At 44.6% G+C, this 15,720-nt stretch overlaps 1 protein-coding gene across 9 annotated transcripts in view; it reads right to left on the bottom strand.

Annotated features, from left to right (window-relative positions):
• Nucleotides 1-15,720, bottom strand: part of FRMD4A (FERM domain containing 4A) — a 741,134-nt gene that overhangs the window by 317,597 nt on the left and 407,817 nt on the right. For 2 of the 9 annotated variants that reach the window (XM_077897157.1, XM_077897155.1), the window contains exon 1: nucleotides 1,407-1,514. The exons of the other annotated variants lie outside the window; for them this stretch is intronic. In XM_077897157.1, coding sequence (XP_077753283.1) covers nucleotides 1,407-1,499 — 93 coding nt within the window. In that variant the 5' untranslated portion in view covers nucleotides 1,500-1,514. Of the gene's footprint in view, nucleotides 1-1,406; nucleotides 1,515-15,720 lie in introns of those variants that run through there. 9 annotated transcript variants of the gene reach the window in all.

The raw sequence follows: 15,720 nt of genomic DNA, 5'->3' as shown, positions 1-15,720 counted from the left end.
CAGATAACTCTCCCCTTAGTATTGCCAGGTTCCACAACCCCATTGCATATAATTCATGTTTCTAAATGACTAGTTGTGAACAGAACACATTCTATAAACTTAGTTCCCATAAAGGTCAAAATATTTTCAACAAAACCTAAAATCATATTCAACATAAGCCTTTTAACATTTGCCGTAACTGTCAGTCCCATGCTCTAAAGCTATTGGATAGGAGGGAGCATGCGATGGGCACTTACTGCAGATTAGTTGATGGCTCTGATATTGAGCACAAGAGATATGTCTCAAAGACCTACATAGGAAGTGGAGCTTTTTTTTTTTTTTTTTTTCTTCCCATCAGTACTCAGATGGCAGAAAGAATGTCACTCATCACCAGTCAGGAAATCATGCCCACCTGGATTCTAGACAGACCCTCATGTTTTAAACCTTCAACTGTGCTTTCCTTAAATTTAAAAATCACCGAGTAGTCAGTTTACCAACCAGAAAAAGTTATTCAAATTCAACCCCATTCCCCTTAAGAAGATGCAGCAGGTTGCTTATCTGTCAAGACAGCTTTTGGTGAAGCTATTTGCCTTTATGGCTATTGGAGCACACCTTCAACTACGATGTCTAAGTAGATTCCGCAGCTCACAGAGGGGACTGTCATGATTCAAACAGGGGCTTCTGGGTTTCTGAGACCTGCAAAGCATTCCACCCCAGTGGGGGTGTAGGCATTTTGTCCCTACATGAATGAGCCCAACATCCCAGGGAGGCAGCTAGCTCTGCATCCCCAAAAGTGCATTAGTCACTCCACGGAAAGACAAACCCTTGTTATTTTACAGGATCATCTCTGATTACCGCAAAGTAAGCATGTTTCAAAAATTAACAGAGTAATTTTGAGCCAAAATCTGTAGTAGTAAAAAAAAAAAAAAATCCAAAATGATCACAAGGTATGTGAAACAGCAACAACACAACAGGGGGATCTTGGGGGCATCATTTAAACCCACCAGGCATCAAAGCTCCTTAACATCGTCAGCGCCTTCTTTGAAGACACAGTCACCCCACAGAGGAAATTTGCAGCTGTGCTGCACGAATGCATCTGTTTGCAGCCCCTGCTTTTCTCTCCAGGCACTCACATCTTCCATCCCGATTCCCAAGCGCAGTCCCTACCCCAACCTCTCCCCTCCTAGCTCATCTCTCACAGCACCCCCACATGCGCAGCTGGCAAAAATTTGTTTCAAACATCTCATCATTACCCATTAAGAAGAAAAAAAATATACACATGACATAGTACTCTACTGTCCCAGGAATTCGCATTTTTCAGGAAAACAGGGCTCCCCGAAGGGATGCTACGTACAATGCAAACAAACATCTCCTTTCCTTTGGAGCAATCGCTCCATGCCAAACCAGCAGCCCGCCACGTCGCTTACCCTCTCCACGCTGCGTCTTCTCAGAGATCCATACGGAATTTTCAGTAAAAGTCTTTGAGATCTATTCGGAGCCACTGCAGCCTGAACCACCATGGTGTAGAGCCGCGTGTGTGCGTTCCTCTGTGTGTGTGTGTGTGTGTGTGTGTGTGTGTGCGCGCGCCCGTGTGTTCCCAGCAAAGTGCGAGACAAGGCTTCCTCAAAACTAAGTTATGGTCTCCTGGAGGTTTCCCAAATATCAAATAACTGAACGATTTTTTTCTTTGGACCATATGAGTCAAGATGTGGTTCCTGGGGGGGTGGGGGGAGGCGGGGGCAGGGGGATGGCTTTAGCCGCCCCTGGTCTGTCCCTGCCTGTCAGTCCCTCGGCTGAGACGGCATGTCCCAGAAGTTGGCAAGCGACGCCTCTGGGGAGAGTGATCCAGAAATGTCAACTTTGCTTCTCGTGGCTACAGACAGTAACCAGGTCAGTTGTCTACTCGGAGCTCTACCAGTCCTATTATTCATCACATCACATGACTCCAGAGCCCCTGGGCCGTACAGTAGGTCACATGCTCACCTTTTAAAAAAGACTATTTGGAATATCACCATCTGGTGCGGAGATTAATGTGAAACCCTGCATTCTGATTTCTCCCTCTTCCGAACACGGGAAAAATATTTGCAGACCAGTGACATCACGCACTGGGGACTGGGAGGGACCACTGCTCACGGTCATAAATTACATGGGTGACCCTGAGCATCGGATGCACATATCTGGTTTTTCTCTCCCTCTTTCCAATGCATAGCAAATAAATGTAGGAGTGCAACTAATTATATATGTGAATGTAGTCCACAAAGATAGAGCGTGAGAGAAGGGGAAGAAAATGTTGGTATCACATTGGTTCAGATGCACCGAATATACCGGACAGACTCGCATTTGGCATCTCTTCATTTCAATGTTTGTGTTATAGAACATTTATTTTTACATGTGCCGGTAAACATGAAGAAGTTTTGCTTGATTTTGCAAGGCTCTGATGAGGACTAAGTTCAGATGCATCCATCACGTTTGCCTATTCTTTTCTAATAAATGGTATGTGATTCCACATCAGACAATCTTCTGAGGGATGGTACACGTGGTCTAAAATTTTAACTTTTCTATAATATCTTGTAATTGATATATTCCTCCCCTATGTCCTCTCCCCCTCTAATCTATTTCTATAGCAGAGAAAATTATATAAAGGAAAAACAAGGGGCTTCTAGAATCGGAGTTTTCTTCTTTTTCATGTTTGTAATGTATTTCTACATCCACTGCTCTGGGTTTTAGGAAGGGGATGCCATTTCCTTTGTAGTAATCGTGCTTTGGTGTTAGCCTGATATCACTTTTATGCTTTGGGATCCGGCTTTTATTTACTCTCTGCAGACCAGTTTATTGCAAACCGTGGAAAAGAAAGTTCTGTTTATTCAAAGACTCCAATAGGAAGTGGGATGGGGTGCGAGGGGAAGAAGTGGAGGTTTGCTCTGCTGGAAAATGAACCAGGAAAGCCTCTCGGAAGGGGGGTGCTGGTGGGGGCGGGGTGGGAAGGATGGAAACGTGGGCCTGGTCACTCAGTGCAGACACACATTAAGAGGCAGTTAAAGAAAGCATCAAGTTGATGTGGGAAATTCCAAATATACAACAATCGGGCTTTGTTCGTAATTGGTTCCATATGTGCATCGGGGGAGCCAGTGAGAGGGTGAGAGAGAAGGCCAGCAACAAGAGAGACGGGAAGTTGCTCAGCCTGACTTGCGGAGCGTCTCTGGCTAGGTGGCTGAGGTTTATATACCTTTTTTCCCTCTTTCTTGCTTCCTTTCTGCACTGCCTGGTTTCAAGCTATTTTGGGGTAGAAACAAATCTGGAATGATCCCCAACTATCTGGCCAAATGCGTCGAACTTCCTTGATACAATCCCACTTGACCACGTAGCAGTTTTGAACAAAGGACAGGCACATTTTCAAAATACTGATCTGTCGAGAGTCCTGGGGCTTCTTCCTTCCAGAGCAGTTTGAGAGGGGGCGCTGGACCAGATCAGCTGAGAAGTCACTGTCTCTCTCCTGACCTGGGCCAGGGCAAAGCCCCTGGGAACTGAATTTATTTATATTAGACTAAATGCAACTTCCTGTTTCCCAGGGGTATTAAAGAGTGTTTCACTGAAGAGCTTAAGGCCTCATGGCATAGTTCAGATCATAAAGGACACTTTGATGAACTAAGTGCAAATAAAACAAAAACATATGCATTTGATTAAGGTTAAAATACATATAGAAGAGAATGTTAATGGAAACAAAAATAACCCTGAGTCAGACTCGCACACATTTAAGCCCCATATACTCTACCCCCCGGGAGGGTGAGGAGTGGGATCATTTCTCATATCAGCACCAGTGCCTTCTCCCAGCTAATGGGGAGGAGGAGGTTGGCTCTGGAGCCTTCCCCAGCCCCCACAGAGTAGCTGGCGGCCTCCTCAGACAGATCTGAAGGCTCTCTCAAAGGTCAGCTTGTCCAAAACTGTCCTTTTGATTGTTTTGCTGTGGGTGTTTAAGATTTACACATTTAAAATTAGTTATTGAGACTAAAGCATTTAATTTCAGAAGGCCATTGTTATAATACAAATGTGTTTTCCAGGAAGGGATATGCACTCATACCTTTGCAGATATGACCAGTTTAGGAGAGGTGAGAGAAACTAACGTTCACTGAGAACCTAGCAGTTGCCAGGCAGCGGGCTAGAAGGTGACCCAAGGCTATCTCAATGGCAGAAATGAGCTTCATGGTCCATATTTTACAGGTGGCTCAGAAAGGTTTAATAATTTGGCCAAGGTAACACAGCTAGAACTGTCAGATCTAAGATGAAACCCAGGTCAAGGTGTTTGATTTCAGGGCCTGACCTGGTCCATTATACTCTCACATGCTACAGAGGACTTTATCAGATTACAGCAGGTTAGAAATCCAGAAAGGACATCTATCCATGAGACCTAACAGAGAAAAGGAAAAAGTCCCTGTCTTTGCAAGAGAGAGAATTTAAGTACAGGGAATGGCATCGGAAGGAGCAGTTCTAGAGTCTCTGAACTGCTGCTCTAATGTCCCCTGCTAAGAAGCATGAGTGACAGAAGAGAAAGAAGCCCACAGGAGCTGGGCAGGCAGCACAATCCCTGGCCTGAGGGGTAAAGGGAGGAGCCAGATTACTAAGTGACTAGGGCCAGGGCCACCTTGGAGAGGCTGGAACCCTGTGGACCCACTGGGTGAGACCCCATCACAGCCAGAGCCACGGGCCAAGGCCGAGTGCAGGGTGGTGGGGAGGGCCTCACTCCCCCCTTGTGACTCCCCTCCTGTCTCGGCATCCTCTGTGCACTGATGCCAGCCAGCTGACATGGACCCCTGGAAACAGCCGTAGGGGTGGGGGAGCGAGAGAGAAGGAAGGATGCTGAGGGTAAATGCCCAGGATCAGCACTGTGACCAGAGACGTGGGAAAAAAGGACAGGGAGATGGTGAATAAGGAGTAGCTAAAAGAAAACGGAAAAGCCTAAGGGGAAAACCCTCAGAACAGAGTATTACTTAGAGCCAGCACGTTTTTGCCAGGATGGTGGGCACTGAGGTTCCCCAGACACCCAGGGCACAGTGTAGTGGCCCATGGAACAGATGGGGTGCTTGCTGCGGGGATGCAGTGTGAGCGAGCCCCCGGGAGATGGGGTGCAGAAGACCCACCTCTGCTCTCCAGCCTTGGAAGTGGCTGCTTTTGATGGCGCTTTTGGTTTTGTTGGTTTTGAACACCTCCTTCCCATCTCAGTAAACATGTACATTCAAACTCCGGAGTGAACATGCATAGGCATCTATTGAACCATATTTAGGAAAATCAATGGCTTGATACACCAGATGTATCAAATCAAATGGGTGTTCGTGGTCACGAATAGCAGGAGGTGGAAGAGGGGGTGGCAGGGGTAAGGACCCGGCAGAGAGAAAGCATTTGACAACAGCAGAGCTAGTGGGAGGCAGCCGCAGGACAGGGGAGAGGCTGCCCGCTGAGTGTGTGTGCAAGGGGGCTGCGGCTGTGGATGAGGCCAGGGACCATGCTGACGCATGCTCAGAAGCCAGGGGGAGAGTGTGGGGTGGGCATTCCTGATAGGATCCTGAGAACTGACACAGAAACGGGGACTGGTCAGTGCAACCTCTTGTCCACACTGTGCCTGGCCTACCAGCCTCAAGTGTTTGCCCCAACTGCAGCCCAGTGCCCGAAATGACCACTGGTGAGGCTCATCCCTTCAGCCCCCCGAAGTTCCTCGTGTATGCCTATCTCACCTCAGACCTGTAATCACTGGTATTAGGTAAACTGATCTGGATGGCTTTATTTTGTTCATTTGCCAGAGAGAAGGGACAACAGGACAGAGAGGTGTGGGCCAGGTTTGGGGGGTAACAGGTCACACAGTATAGAAGCTCCTGGCCAAAGGGCAGCCTGGGATCAAGGGCAAAGGACAGGGAGCCAAGCAGTGTTGGGTGGGTGAGTTGAAGCACCCTTCTGGAAAATAAGGACAGAATCATTTTGAGAGATGTTACCCTTGTCTTTTCTTGTTCTTTCTTTGGTAAAAGGTGAAATATGGCTTATGTTAAGGACACAGACACAAAGCTGACAGTATAAATGCCTCTTCTAACATCCATCTCAAGGCATTATTTGTTGAAAATTTAGCATTATGTTAAAAGAGGACTCCTGGTTTCATTGGAGGCATCAATCATTCCCTCTTTTTCCACGTCTGCATGAAGTGTGCAAAGAAAAGTCTGAGACCAGATTTGGGGTCCCGTGGTGACCTGGCCTTGCAGACCATCAGCAAAGGAGTCAGAAGAACAAGGACGGTGGGAGCCTGCTGCTCCTCCAAGCCCCGTTGACACCTCAGGCCCAGTGAGGAGCTCTAAGGAGCCTGTTGGGAGGGGTTCAGTGAGCTTTTTAGGGGAAATGGGCTGGCGGAAGTGTGGATGGCAGCCAAGGGAAGGGAAGAGTGGTGTATGGGAAGTAACTTCAATCCCATCATCTTGGGTCAGATGTGGGTGCCTTAGAGAGGTGGTCTTGGCCTGTCTTAGGTGCTCAGGGTGTTGTACAAAGGGCTAGGGAACCCAAGGAGAAAGGGGCCCGGGGTATGGGGCCCAGAGCAACAGGGGTTCTTAAATGACTGAGTGGAAGAAAGACCTCCCTTGTGCCAGGGGACTGCAGTGGGAAGGGAGCAGGGTCTTCAAAGAACCCATGAGGCACTCAGCTCCACTTGAACCAGAGCTGGGTTTAGATGCCATCAGTCCCATGGAGAAACCAGATGTGCTGCACGCAGCCTGGTGAGCAGGGCCCGTGAAGAAGGACATTGGAGATGGAACCCCTGACCCATGCCTGCCTTCCCCACATACCCCTGAGCTGAGGGATGGAAGACAGGCTTTGAATGAAGTTTGCGGTGTTTAACTGTTGTCCTGTAAATGGGAGATGGGAAGATAAATGGGATGAGATTGGACCAGAGACACACATGAAGAACTCCTCAGCAATCTGGAACATTCCTGGAGTAGGGGTGAGGGAAGTTGGGAAGGGAAGCCCTGGATTTCTTTAAAGGCCCTATCACCGTTCCCATTAGCTCCTAACTCAGCTAACCTGGGTCATTCCTGTCCTGTTTTATCTAAGTAAGCTCTGACTGAGGTTATGCAAACAGAAATGCTGCCTGCATCCATAATTTTATATTTGAAAAGTAGCTGGAACTTAGGCCGAACATGAAACCCAATACCCCCAAGGGCAGGAGCAAAATACCAAGCAACACAGTTATCATCAGACCTCACGTGCCCAAGGTCTGCGAGATTATTTGCATTTCCCCCAGGCAGGATAGTTGAGGGTTCTCTTGGTTTTCACAGAAGTTTGCACTAACTGAGTGCGTTGTTGGCATTGTCCATCTTTTGATGGGCTTTCCTTCCTTTTATGGCATTTGGAAGAAACTGTAGGTATGACTGTAGCTAGGATGCATAGGCAGATAAAATTTTCCTTCCTTTCCCTCCTTCCCTCCCCCCTTCTTTCCTCCTTTCCTTCCTTCAGTCCTTCTTTCCTTCCTTTCTCCCTTCTTTTCTTCCTTCCTCTCTCAAGCTTCTCTTGTCTACTTGGGTGACATTCTGGGCTTTATTTAATAGTTTTCCTCCATGACCAGCCAGGCAAAGAAAATAAAAGATGTTGGAACTGAATTCTTCAACTTGACTCCTAATTATTGTTGCTGGTAGAGGTCTGGTGGACTGAGATGAGTCGACTACTCCCGGATATTACATTGTCTGTGCTCTACTTGTATGCCATACCAAGCTCTGTTCTATGGGCCTTGCCTTTGTCTAAACCGATTTTTAAAATATCCTTTTAAAAAAATCCTTTTATTACACTGCACGATCCATTCAATAGTTATTTAATTCAGTGTCTAATAGAATAATGGTAACCCCCTGACATGGTGCAGTGTGTTGCAGACACTATTCTAAAAAGGCTTTTTAATATATTAATTCTTTAATTCTCATAACACCTTATCAAATAGGCATATCCCTTTTCCCTCGAGGAAGATGGAGACACTGAGGCACGGAGAAATGATGTAATCTGCCCAGGGTCACACTGCGAGAGACTTTGGTGTCCATTAACTGCTGGACTCTGCTAGATGGCTACTATGTATCTGGTGCTGGGCCATGAATTGAGGATATAAGGGAATTTCTGCTTTTTGGAAGGGTTTGTTTTTGTTCCTCCAACTTATTTCATCGTGGGATAAGGTATCTGTAGTAAAGCACAAGAACCTTAAACCTGATTTATACCTGGAAGGTTCCTGAACAACTACCCAACAGGATGAAATGAAATTTGTCAAAGTTCTTTGTAAATGGTACACACACACATACACACACACTCATTTCTGCACACTCTTTTCCTATTGTTGCCCCAGCATAAGAGCCTTCCTGGATTTCACCATCCATCTCTCTGCCTCTTCATGCATATTCTCCCATAACATCCATCTGCATTCCTTAAAGGTCATCCAACTTAGCCACACCCACCCGGTGGTAAAGAGGCTTCTTCTTGGACCTTTGAAATCACTCTGTTCAGTAATGTCATTGGAGTAACCAGGAGTAGAGAATTAGTTAGCCCAGAATAAGACCCCCATCCCCATCAACTCAACAATACACATCCCACTACCAAGGAAACCAGACCTTACATTCTTCCAGGGTAAGGAAAAAAATACAACATTTGGGGCACGGAAACCTCATTGTTAATCGGGCACCCCAGAACCTCATTCAATCTTTATGGCAATGATCAAGCTGTAGAGAATGTCAGGTATAAAATATTAATGGCCCGTGTGGAGGATTGGTCTATATTGTCTTAGGATTCCTTACTTCACGGACTTCAAAATCCAGCTCATCAGCATGCTGGCAGGATTATTCAACTCTTTACCCAGAGAAGGAGGGAATGGGTAGAGATCCTGCTTGCAAGCAACAGACAGATTTTATTTTCCATATGAGGGTCCTTCACATCTGCCCTGGATGTGATTTGCCCCCATCAGAGCTCCACTTGCCCTGCCCAGCGTCAGGCTAAGTCAGCCAATCAATGGCTGCAGCGTAGGATAATGGCTATTCTGCATGGTGGTAATGGCTTATTGCACGTGCTATTAGAAGTGATGTCATGTCCAGGTCTTGAGGAATCGATAAGATTGCCAGGATGCCTGTGTGATTAATCAGGTAATAAGCTGACCTGTGTGGGGCTAGCTGTGTAGATTGGCTTTCGAGACCATTTTGCAAAGCTCTCTTTCATGGGCTATCCATCCATGTGGATGGATTTTGATAACTAGCATTGATTTGCCATTTTTATGAAGTGCAGTTTGCACAGGGTAAACTGTGTAATTGCACCCAGAATGGCAAAATAAATAAGGTTCTTATCTATGGTATTGACGACCTAGGATTAGCTGAATATATATATAGTACACCTCCAAACAAAGTCAATGGATGTTGACTTTTGATTTTTACTAGGCTCAGCTCTCAAATTTCAGGTGTCTTAGATAAGCATTGGGTGGCAAACGATCAACTTTTAAATCTGCTTCTAATTTCCATGCTTCCTTTTTCCAGGGGGAGAGGTTTTAATGTAATTTCCTTCAATAGGAGAATGATTGTCTTGGTTTAAGTAATCCCTCCGGTGCTGCAAAAGAGGGTGGCTTTCTTTGGGGCCATCAGATTGCTTTCTGTCCTGTGCCCAGGATCATGTCACTCCCAGGGGCAAGTGCCCATTAGCCCAGGGGTCTCTGGGATAAGTCATGTGGCCTGTATTTTCCTGAGGTGAGGAAGGAAAGCACTTGATCTGTTAAAAAGATAAGTACTGAAAAATCTCACATCATGGGAATATGGTTTATCTTGAGTGTGCCTTAGAGGACTCCTGACATCCCATAAGTCAAAATGAGAAAGGGTGACCCATCAAATTGTAATCCATGGGTGACCCAATGAGACACCACCTCCCACCAGTGAGAATGGTGAAAATTAACAAGACAGGAAATAACAAATGTTGGAGAGGATGTGGAGAAAGGGGAACCCTCTTGCACTGTTGGTGGGAAAATGAACTGGTACAGCCACTCTGGAAAACTGTGTGAAGGTTCCTCAAAGAGTTAAAGATAAAGCTGCCCTACGACCCAGCAATTGCACTGCTGGAGATTTGCCCCAAAGATACAGATGCAGTGAAAAGCCTGGACACCTGCACCTCAATGTTTATAGCAGCAATGTTCACAATAGCCAAACTATGGAAGGAGCTTCAATGTCCATCGAAAGACAAATGGATAAAGAAGATGTGGTCTATGTATACAATGGAATATTACTCAGCCATTAGAAATGACAAACACCCAACATTTACTTCTACATGGATGGAACTTGAGGGTATTATGCTAAGTGAAGTAAGTCGATCAGAGAAGGACAATCATTATACTGTTTCACTCATATGGAGAATATAAGAAATAGTGAAAGAGATTAAAGGGGAAAGGAGAGAAAATGAGTGGGAAAAATTAGAGAGGGTGACAAAACATGAGAGACTCCTAATTTTGGGAAACAAACAAGGGGTAGTGGAAGGGGAGGTGGGCGGGAGGATGGGGTGGTTGGGTGATAGGCATTGAGTGGGCACATGACAGGATGAGCACTGGGTGTTATACTATATGTTGGCAAATTGAACTTCAACAAATATATATATATATATATATATGAGAGAGAGAGAGAGAGAGAGAAAGGGTCATCTAGTAGAAGATCAAGCCAGAATGGGCAAAATATGCACAATGGACACATACTGAGATGTAAATGAGGATGCTTAGGGGACTGTTACTGTCTGCATGGGGTACTCCACTCCATTTGAATTTTTTAAAAAAGATTTTATTTATTTATTCATGAGAGACAGAGAGAGAGAGAGAGAGGCAGAGACATAGGCAGTGGGAGAAGCAGTCTCCTTGAGGGGAGTCCAATGTGGAACTCCATCCTGGGACTCCCAGACCACGTCTTGAGCTGAATCAACCACTGAGCCACCCAGGCATCCCCACTCTGTTTGAATTTTAAACTTTAAGTATGAATGCAGATAATAGACTTGTTGAGAAAATTAAGTGAGACAGTGGAATCACATGTGTAGGAATAAAGGCAGTAAGAAATGCCATTAGAGCCAGATTCTGACATGTATACTACAGAAAAATATATTTTAGGCCTTATTCTGTGAGCAACAGGGAATCATTACAAGTCACTTTTTGCAAGGAAGTGATAGCATCTAACCTGAATTTTTTGAGCTTGAGTAATAAAGGCTGAGTGTTAGAATGGAGAACCCATGTGTATCAGAAGCCAGGAGAACAGCTGCAAGGTTATTGCAATTGTCCAAATGAGAGGTGATTATGCCCAGAGCTGGGGCAGTGGTGAAAGGCTGGATATAAGATGTTGGGGAACAGTAAATGGTAGAGGGAGGTGTACAGTGATCCTCTATCATGAGTAGAGAAGGATGGTCCTATTAGCCAAGTACCCAGGAGGAAGGGCAGGTTCGGGGAGAGGATAATGAGTACCTCTGGACATACAGAGCTCCCAGGGCCCAAACATTTTGACCTGGAACTTAAGAGGGGAGTCAAGTCTGGAAATGCAGCTTTGGATTTCAACCACAGACAAGTAACCACTAGTCAAGTTACTAGTTAAGTGTGAAGGCAGACATTCAAGAAAGCAAAAATTTATTTCTCATGCAATTCTTCTCCGGAGTTTACTGGAAGAGTCTCCAGTAAAAGAAAGTTAAACCTACAAAGGGGGGGGGGTGCTGGGGGATTTGAATTCTAAGAAAAAGAAAATGAATCCTAAGAGAGCTGAAAAGACAGTTCTCAGAATTAAGAAGAGAGGAGCCCCAAGGACACAGTCATGCAAGGGACTTGGAGAGGAGCTGGCCCAGGGGATGTAGGAGCTGGGAAGGAGCCAGGAAGGAAGGAGTCTCAATAACTGGGGGGAAAAATGCATGGATTGAGTATCTAATGAGTGTGCCAAATTGAGAGGAGATACAAAGCTCTACTAAAGTTCTTAGAAAAAAATGATTGATAGGTACACAGAATATCAAGCCCACAATGAAACCAGGCAATTACTACCACCTGGAAAAACATAAGGTTGTAAAATCCAGGATATGCAATCATAATATACACCATTTCTCCACTATAAACAGTATATTGCTAGTCATAATAAAACTGAATTTTGATTTAAACTGTGATATAGATATACTGGTAAAGATAGAGGGAGAGAGATAAGTGAGCCCTTATAGCGATGTGGAGTAAGGCTTTAAGTAAGTCAGAGCCTCAGCTTTTAAGGGAGGTCCCTGGGGAGAGGACGCAGCTCAGGAGAAAGGGTTGGAAGCCTGGCATTTTTCTTTAGAAGCCTTGTAGCACTCTTCAGCTTTCCAGTGTTATGAACATTGCCTTGGACATATACTATTTTGCTAAATATGAGAACTGTAAACAGAGGAGCAACAGAGCCAGCAGACAAGGGCTGGGAGCAGTGTGTGGCGTTCAAGGGTCACTGGTGGCCTTGAGAAAGGCACAGCGTGCTGACAACAGAAGCCAGACCACAGGAGGGAGAGTTGGAGCCGCTGGGCCTCATTCTGAGTGGGCAGATTTGAGTCTAGATATGGGGTCATTCAATCTGACAGGTAATGTTTCAGGAACCCTGCTTGATTTTCTCCGTTTTCTTTTCCTTCAGTGTATGTTTCAGGGCTCTTAGTCTATGGATCTGCTATTGAGAAGCCTCTAAGCTATACCTGGAAAGGAAGAACTTTAAATCCTTTGAAACAAGAGGAGGACAAAAGGAAGCAGGCTAAATACATCAGCAAGGACATTGCCGACAATTCTGGATAGTTCTGAAGAGCCATTCATGTACTTTCGGCTGGATCTTCTGTGCTCTTCACTTTGGTGTGATATAGTGTGTGTGCTTGCATGAATACACGCATGTATACACATATGTGTGTTATTTGCTTTCATGAACCCAGTGGCATTGCAGTGGCTACAGCAGCCCCAGAGTGGTGACAACTAATTATGAAACACCAGGTCTGATATGTTCCTTTTATCGCATCTTGCAGAAGTCTTGCATTCCCGCAAAATCCCCCAGTGGCCCTTGGTAATCCTGGAAAGGAAGTGTCAATCTGGAAACAGCTGTTCTTGAGATAGTGGGTTGACATCCTAATGAGCATGCTATGAGCAACAGAGGAAACCCAAGGCTAATGGGACTGTGATGCAAATATTTTTTCTAGACAATTAGACTTCTACAAGAAAGCCTATATTCTCTAGCAAGGCTGAGAGGAGTCATTGACCTATAGATGTCAAGTCCCCTAGCCCTGTGGGATGTTGGACATTTTCCTTGGCTCTCTCCTGGGAGGTGGCTCTGGCAAGGGAGTCCAAAGTCACTTTGCTCAGAAGCCCCGCCAGGGAAACCCAGCTAGAGAGCAGAAGAAGCCAAGTACAGGTGTGTCCCCAGGGCTCCATGCCCGTGTAGGCTGCAGAGCTCAGGACCAGGTAGCTCCTGCATTTTGGGAGCAGGCAGGAAGAATGGCCCCAGATTGATGAAGTGAATGCTGTGCTTTGGCAGAACCAAAACCTCTGCTAATTCCAAGGAGAAGGTGAGTAGGAGTAGAGAGAGAGAATGCTTAGGGGTAGAGAAACAGAAAGTGACTTATTGCAGTTCAGGGGTTGAAACAGATGCCTTTTCTAGGGGAAGGCAAATGGAAAACGAGGACTAACTCATGACTACCTCCTTTGCAACAGGCATGGCCCTGGGCAGTTGCTCTAAATTACCTCTTTTAGATCTTCACTATGATCCTGTAAGCTGGGTAGCATTAGCTACACTTTATTGATAAGGAAATCAAAGCTCAGAGAGATTAAATGCTTGCTGACAGTCATGCAAGTCGGACGTTGTGCTGAACTGGGATGGAGACCCAAGCCCATGTGACTTTAAAGCCCATTTTCAATATTCTTTAGGGATGTGCACATGGAAACACATCAGAGCATTCTGTCCTCAACAAAGCCTGCCCTCAGAGGAAACTATTTTATGAAAGCCTAAACAATGGGGAAGGGAAGCCTTTCCGGGGAGTGTCCCTGGGGGAGGGAAATACTCAACCTCAGCTGGCTCTACCTTTCCTTGTGGGGGAAGGGAAATGCCAATTCCATCCCCTCCACCTATCCTATCTCATCTCAGGGAGAAAAGCACCCTGAGAAACTCTGGTGTAGTTCATATCCTAAGGGCACAGATTCACCAAAAGCTCAAGAACTAGCATACAACTATACAATGCCTTTCCTCCTCCCATACCTTACTACCACATTCCTAAAGGCCTATTTCCCATAGTTCCTTTCATACAGTACATCATGTCTACTTTGAAATTACAAGGCATAATAAGAGGCAAAAAACACAGTCTGAAGAAACTGAACAAGCATCAGAATGAGTGAGACATGGCAGGATTGTTGGAATTATTAGACCAGGAACTAAAAACTTAACTAAGAGTTATATCCTAAGAGATTTAATGGAAAACGTTGGCAATATGGAAGAACAGATAGATGAATAAGGTAAACAGAGAGATGGAAATTCTAAGGATCAAAAAGAAACTCTAGAGATCAAGAATTGTAAGAGAAGAGTGCCTTGACATGTTTATTAGTAGACTGGACACAGATGAAGAAAGAACTTCTGAGCTTGATGACATGCCAATAGAAACTCCTTAAATTAAAAAGGAAAAGGAAAAAAAGACTGAAAAAAACAAAATAGAATACCCAAGTACTGCAAGACAACTATAAAATGTATAAATATGCATAATGGGAATAGAAGGAGAAGAAAGGAACAGGAGCAATATTTGAAGAAAAAGTGACTGAAAATTTCCCCAAGTTTACTGTCAAGCACAAAACCACAGATCCAGAAAGCTCAAAGAACACCAAACCAGATAAATGCCCCTCCCAAAACAAAAACAAAAACAATCCACAAAAATCCAAAACATAAAAACCCTCCATGATGCTTCTAGGCATATCATGGCAAACTTCAAAAGATGGAAGATAAAGAAAAAGTTTTGAAAGAAACAAGGGGAAAAAAAAACACCTTACCTATTATAAAGCAAAGGTAAGAATTATATTCAGTTTTCCCTCAGAAGCAAGTAGAAGGTACAGTGAAATATTTTTTTTAAAGTACGCCAACCTGGGATTCTGTATGCTGGGAAATTATCCTTCAAAATTGAAGGAAAAATAAAGATTTTATCAGACAAAAGAAAATTAAGGAAATTTGTTGCCAGGAGACCTGCCATGTGAGAAATGTTAAAACAAGTTCTTCAGAGAAAAGGAAAATTATATAGACTGGAAATTTGGATCTATGTAAAGAAAGGAAGAACATCAGAGAATGAATAAATGATAATAAAATAAAATTTTACTTATTCCTTTTTTAAAAGATTTTATTTATTTATTCATGAGAGACACAGAGAGAAAGAGAGGCAGAGACATGGGCAGAGGGAGAAGCAGGCTCCTCACAGGGAGCCCGATGTGGGACTCGATCCTGGGTCTCTAGGGTCACGCCCTGGGCTGAAGGCAGTGCTAAACTGCTAAGCCACCGGGCCACCCAATTTTACTCATTCTTAAGTGATGTAACAGTTAATAGTTTGTTCAAATTAGTAATAGTAACAATGTATTTGATTATGTATGTTCATGTACATATACATATACATACATGTATATGTAAGTATATATTAAGTATAAGTGTAAAAAAATGACAACAATGATACAGGGAACAGAGGGGAGGAAGAATTAGGAATATTTTGTGAGATAAGGTACTTGCACTTCCTATA

The sequence above is a fragment of the Canis aureus genome, chromosome 5 (genome assembly GCF_053574225.1).
Source record: "Canis aureus isolate CA01 chromosome 5, VMU_Caureus_v.1.0, whole genome shotgun sequence".
Taxonomy (NCBI): Eukaryota; Metazoa; Chordata; class Mammalia; order Carnivora; family Canidae; genus Canis; species Canis aureus.
The sequence above is the reverse complement of the archived record's forward strand: the minus strand, read 5'-3'. Positions and strand labels throughout refer to the sequence as shown.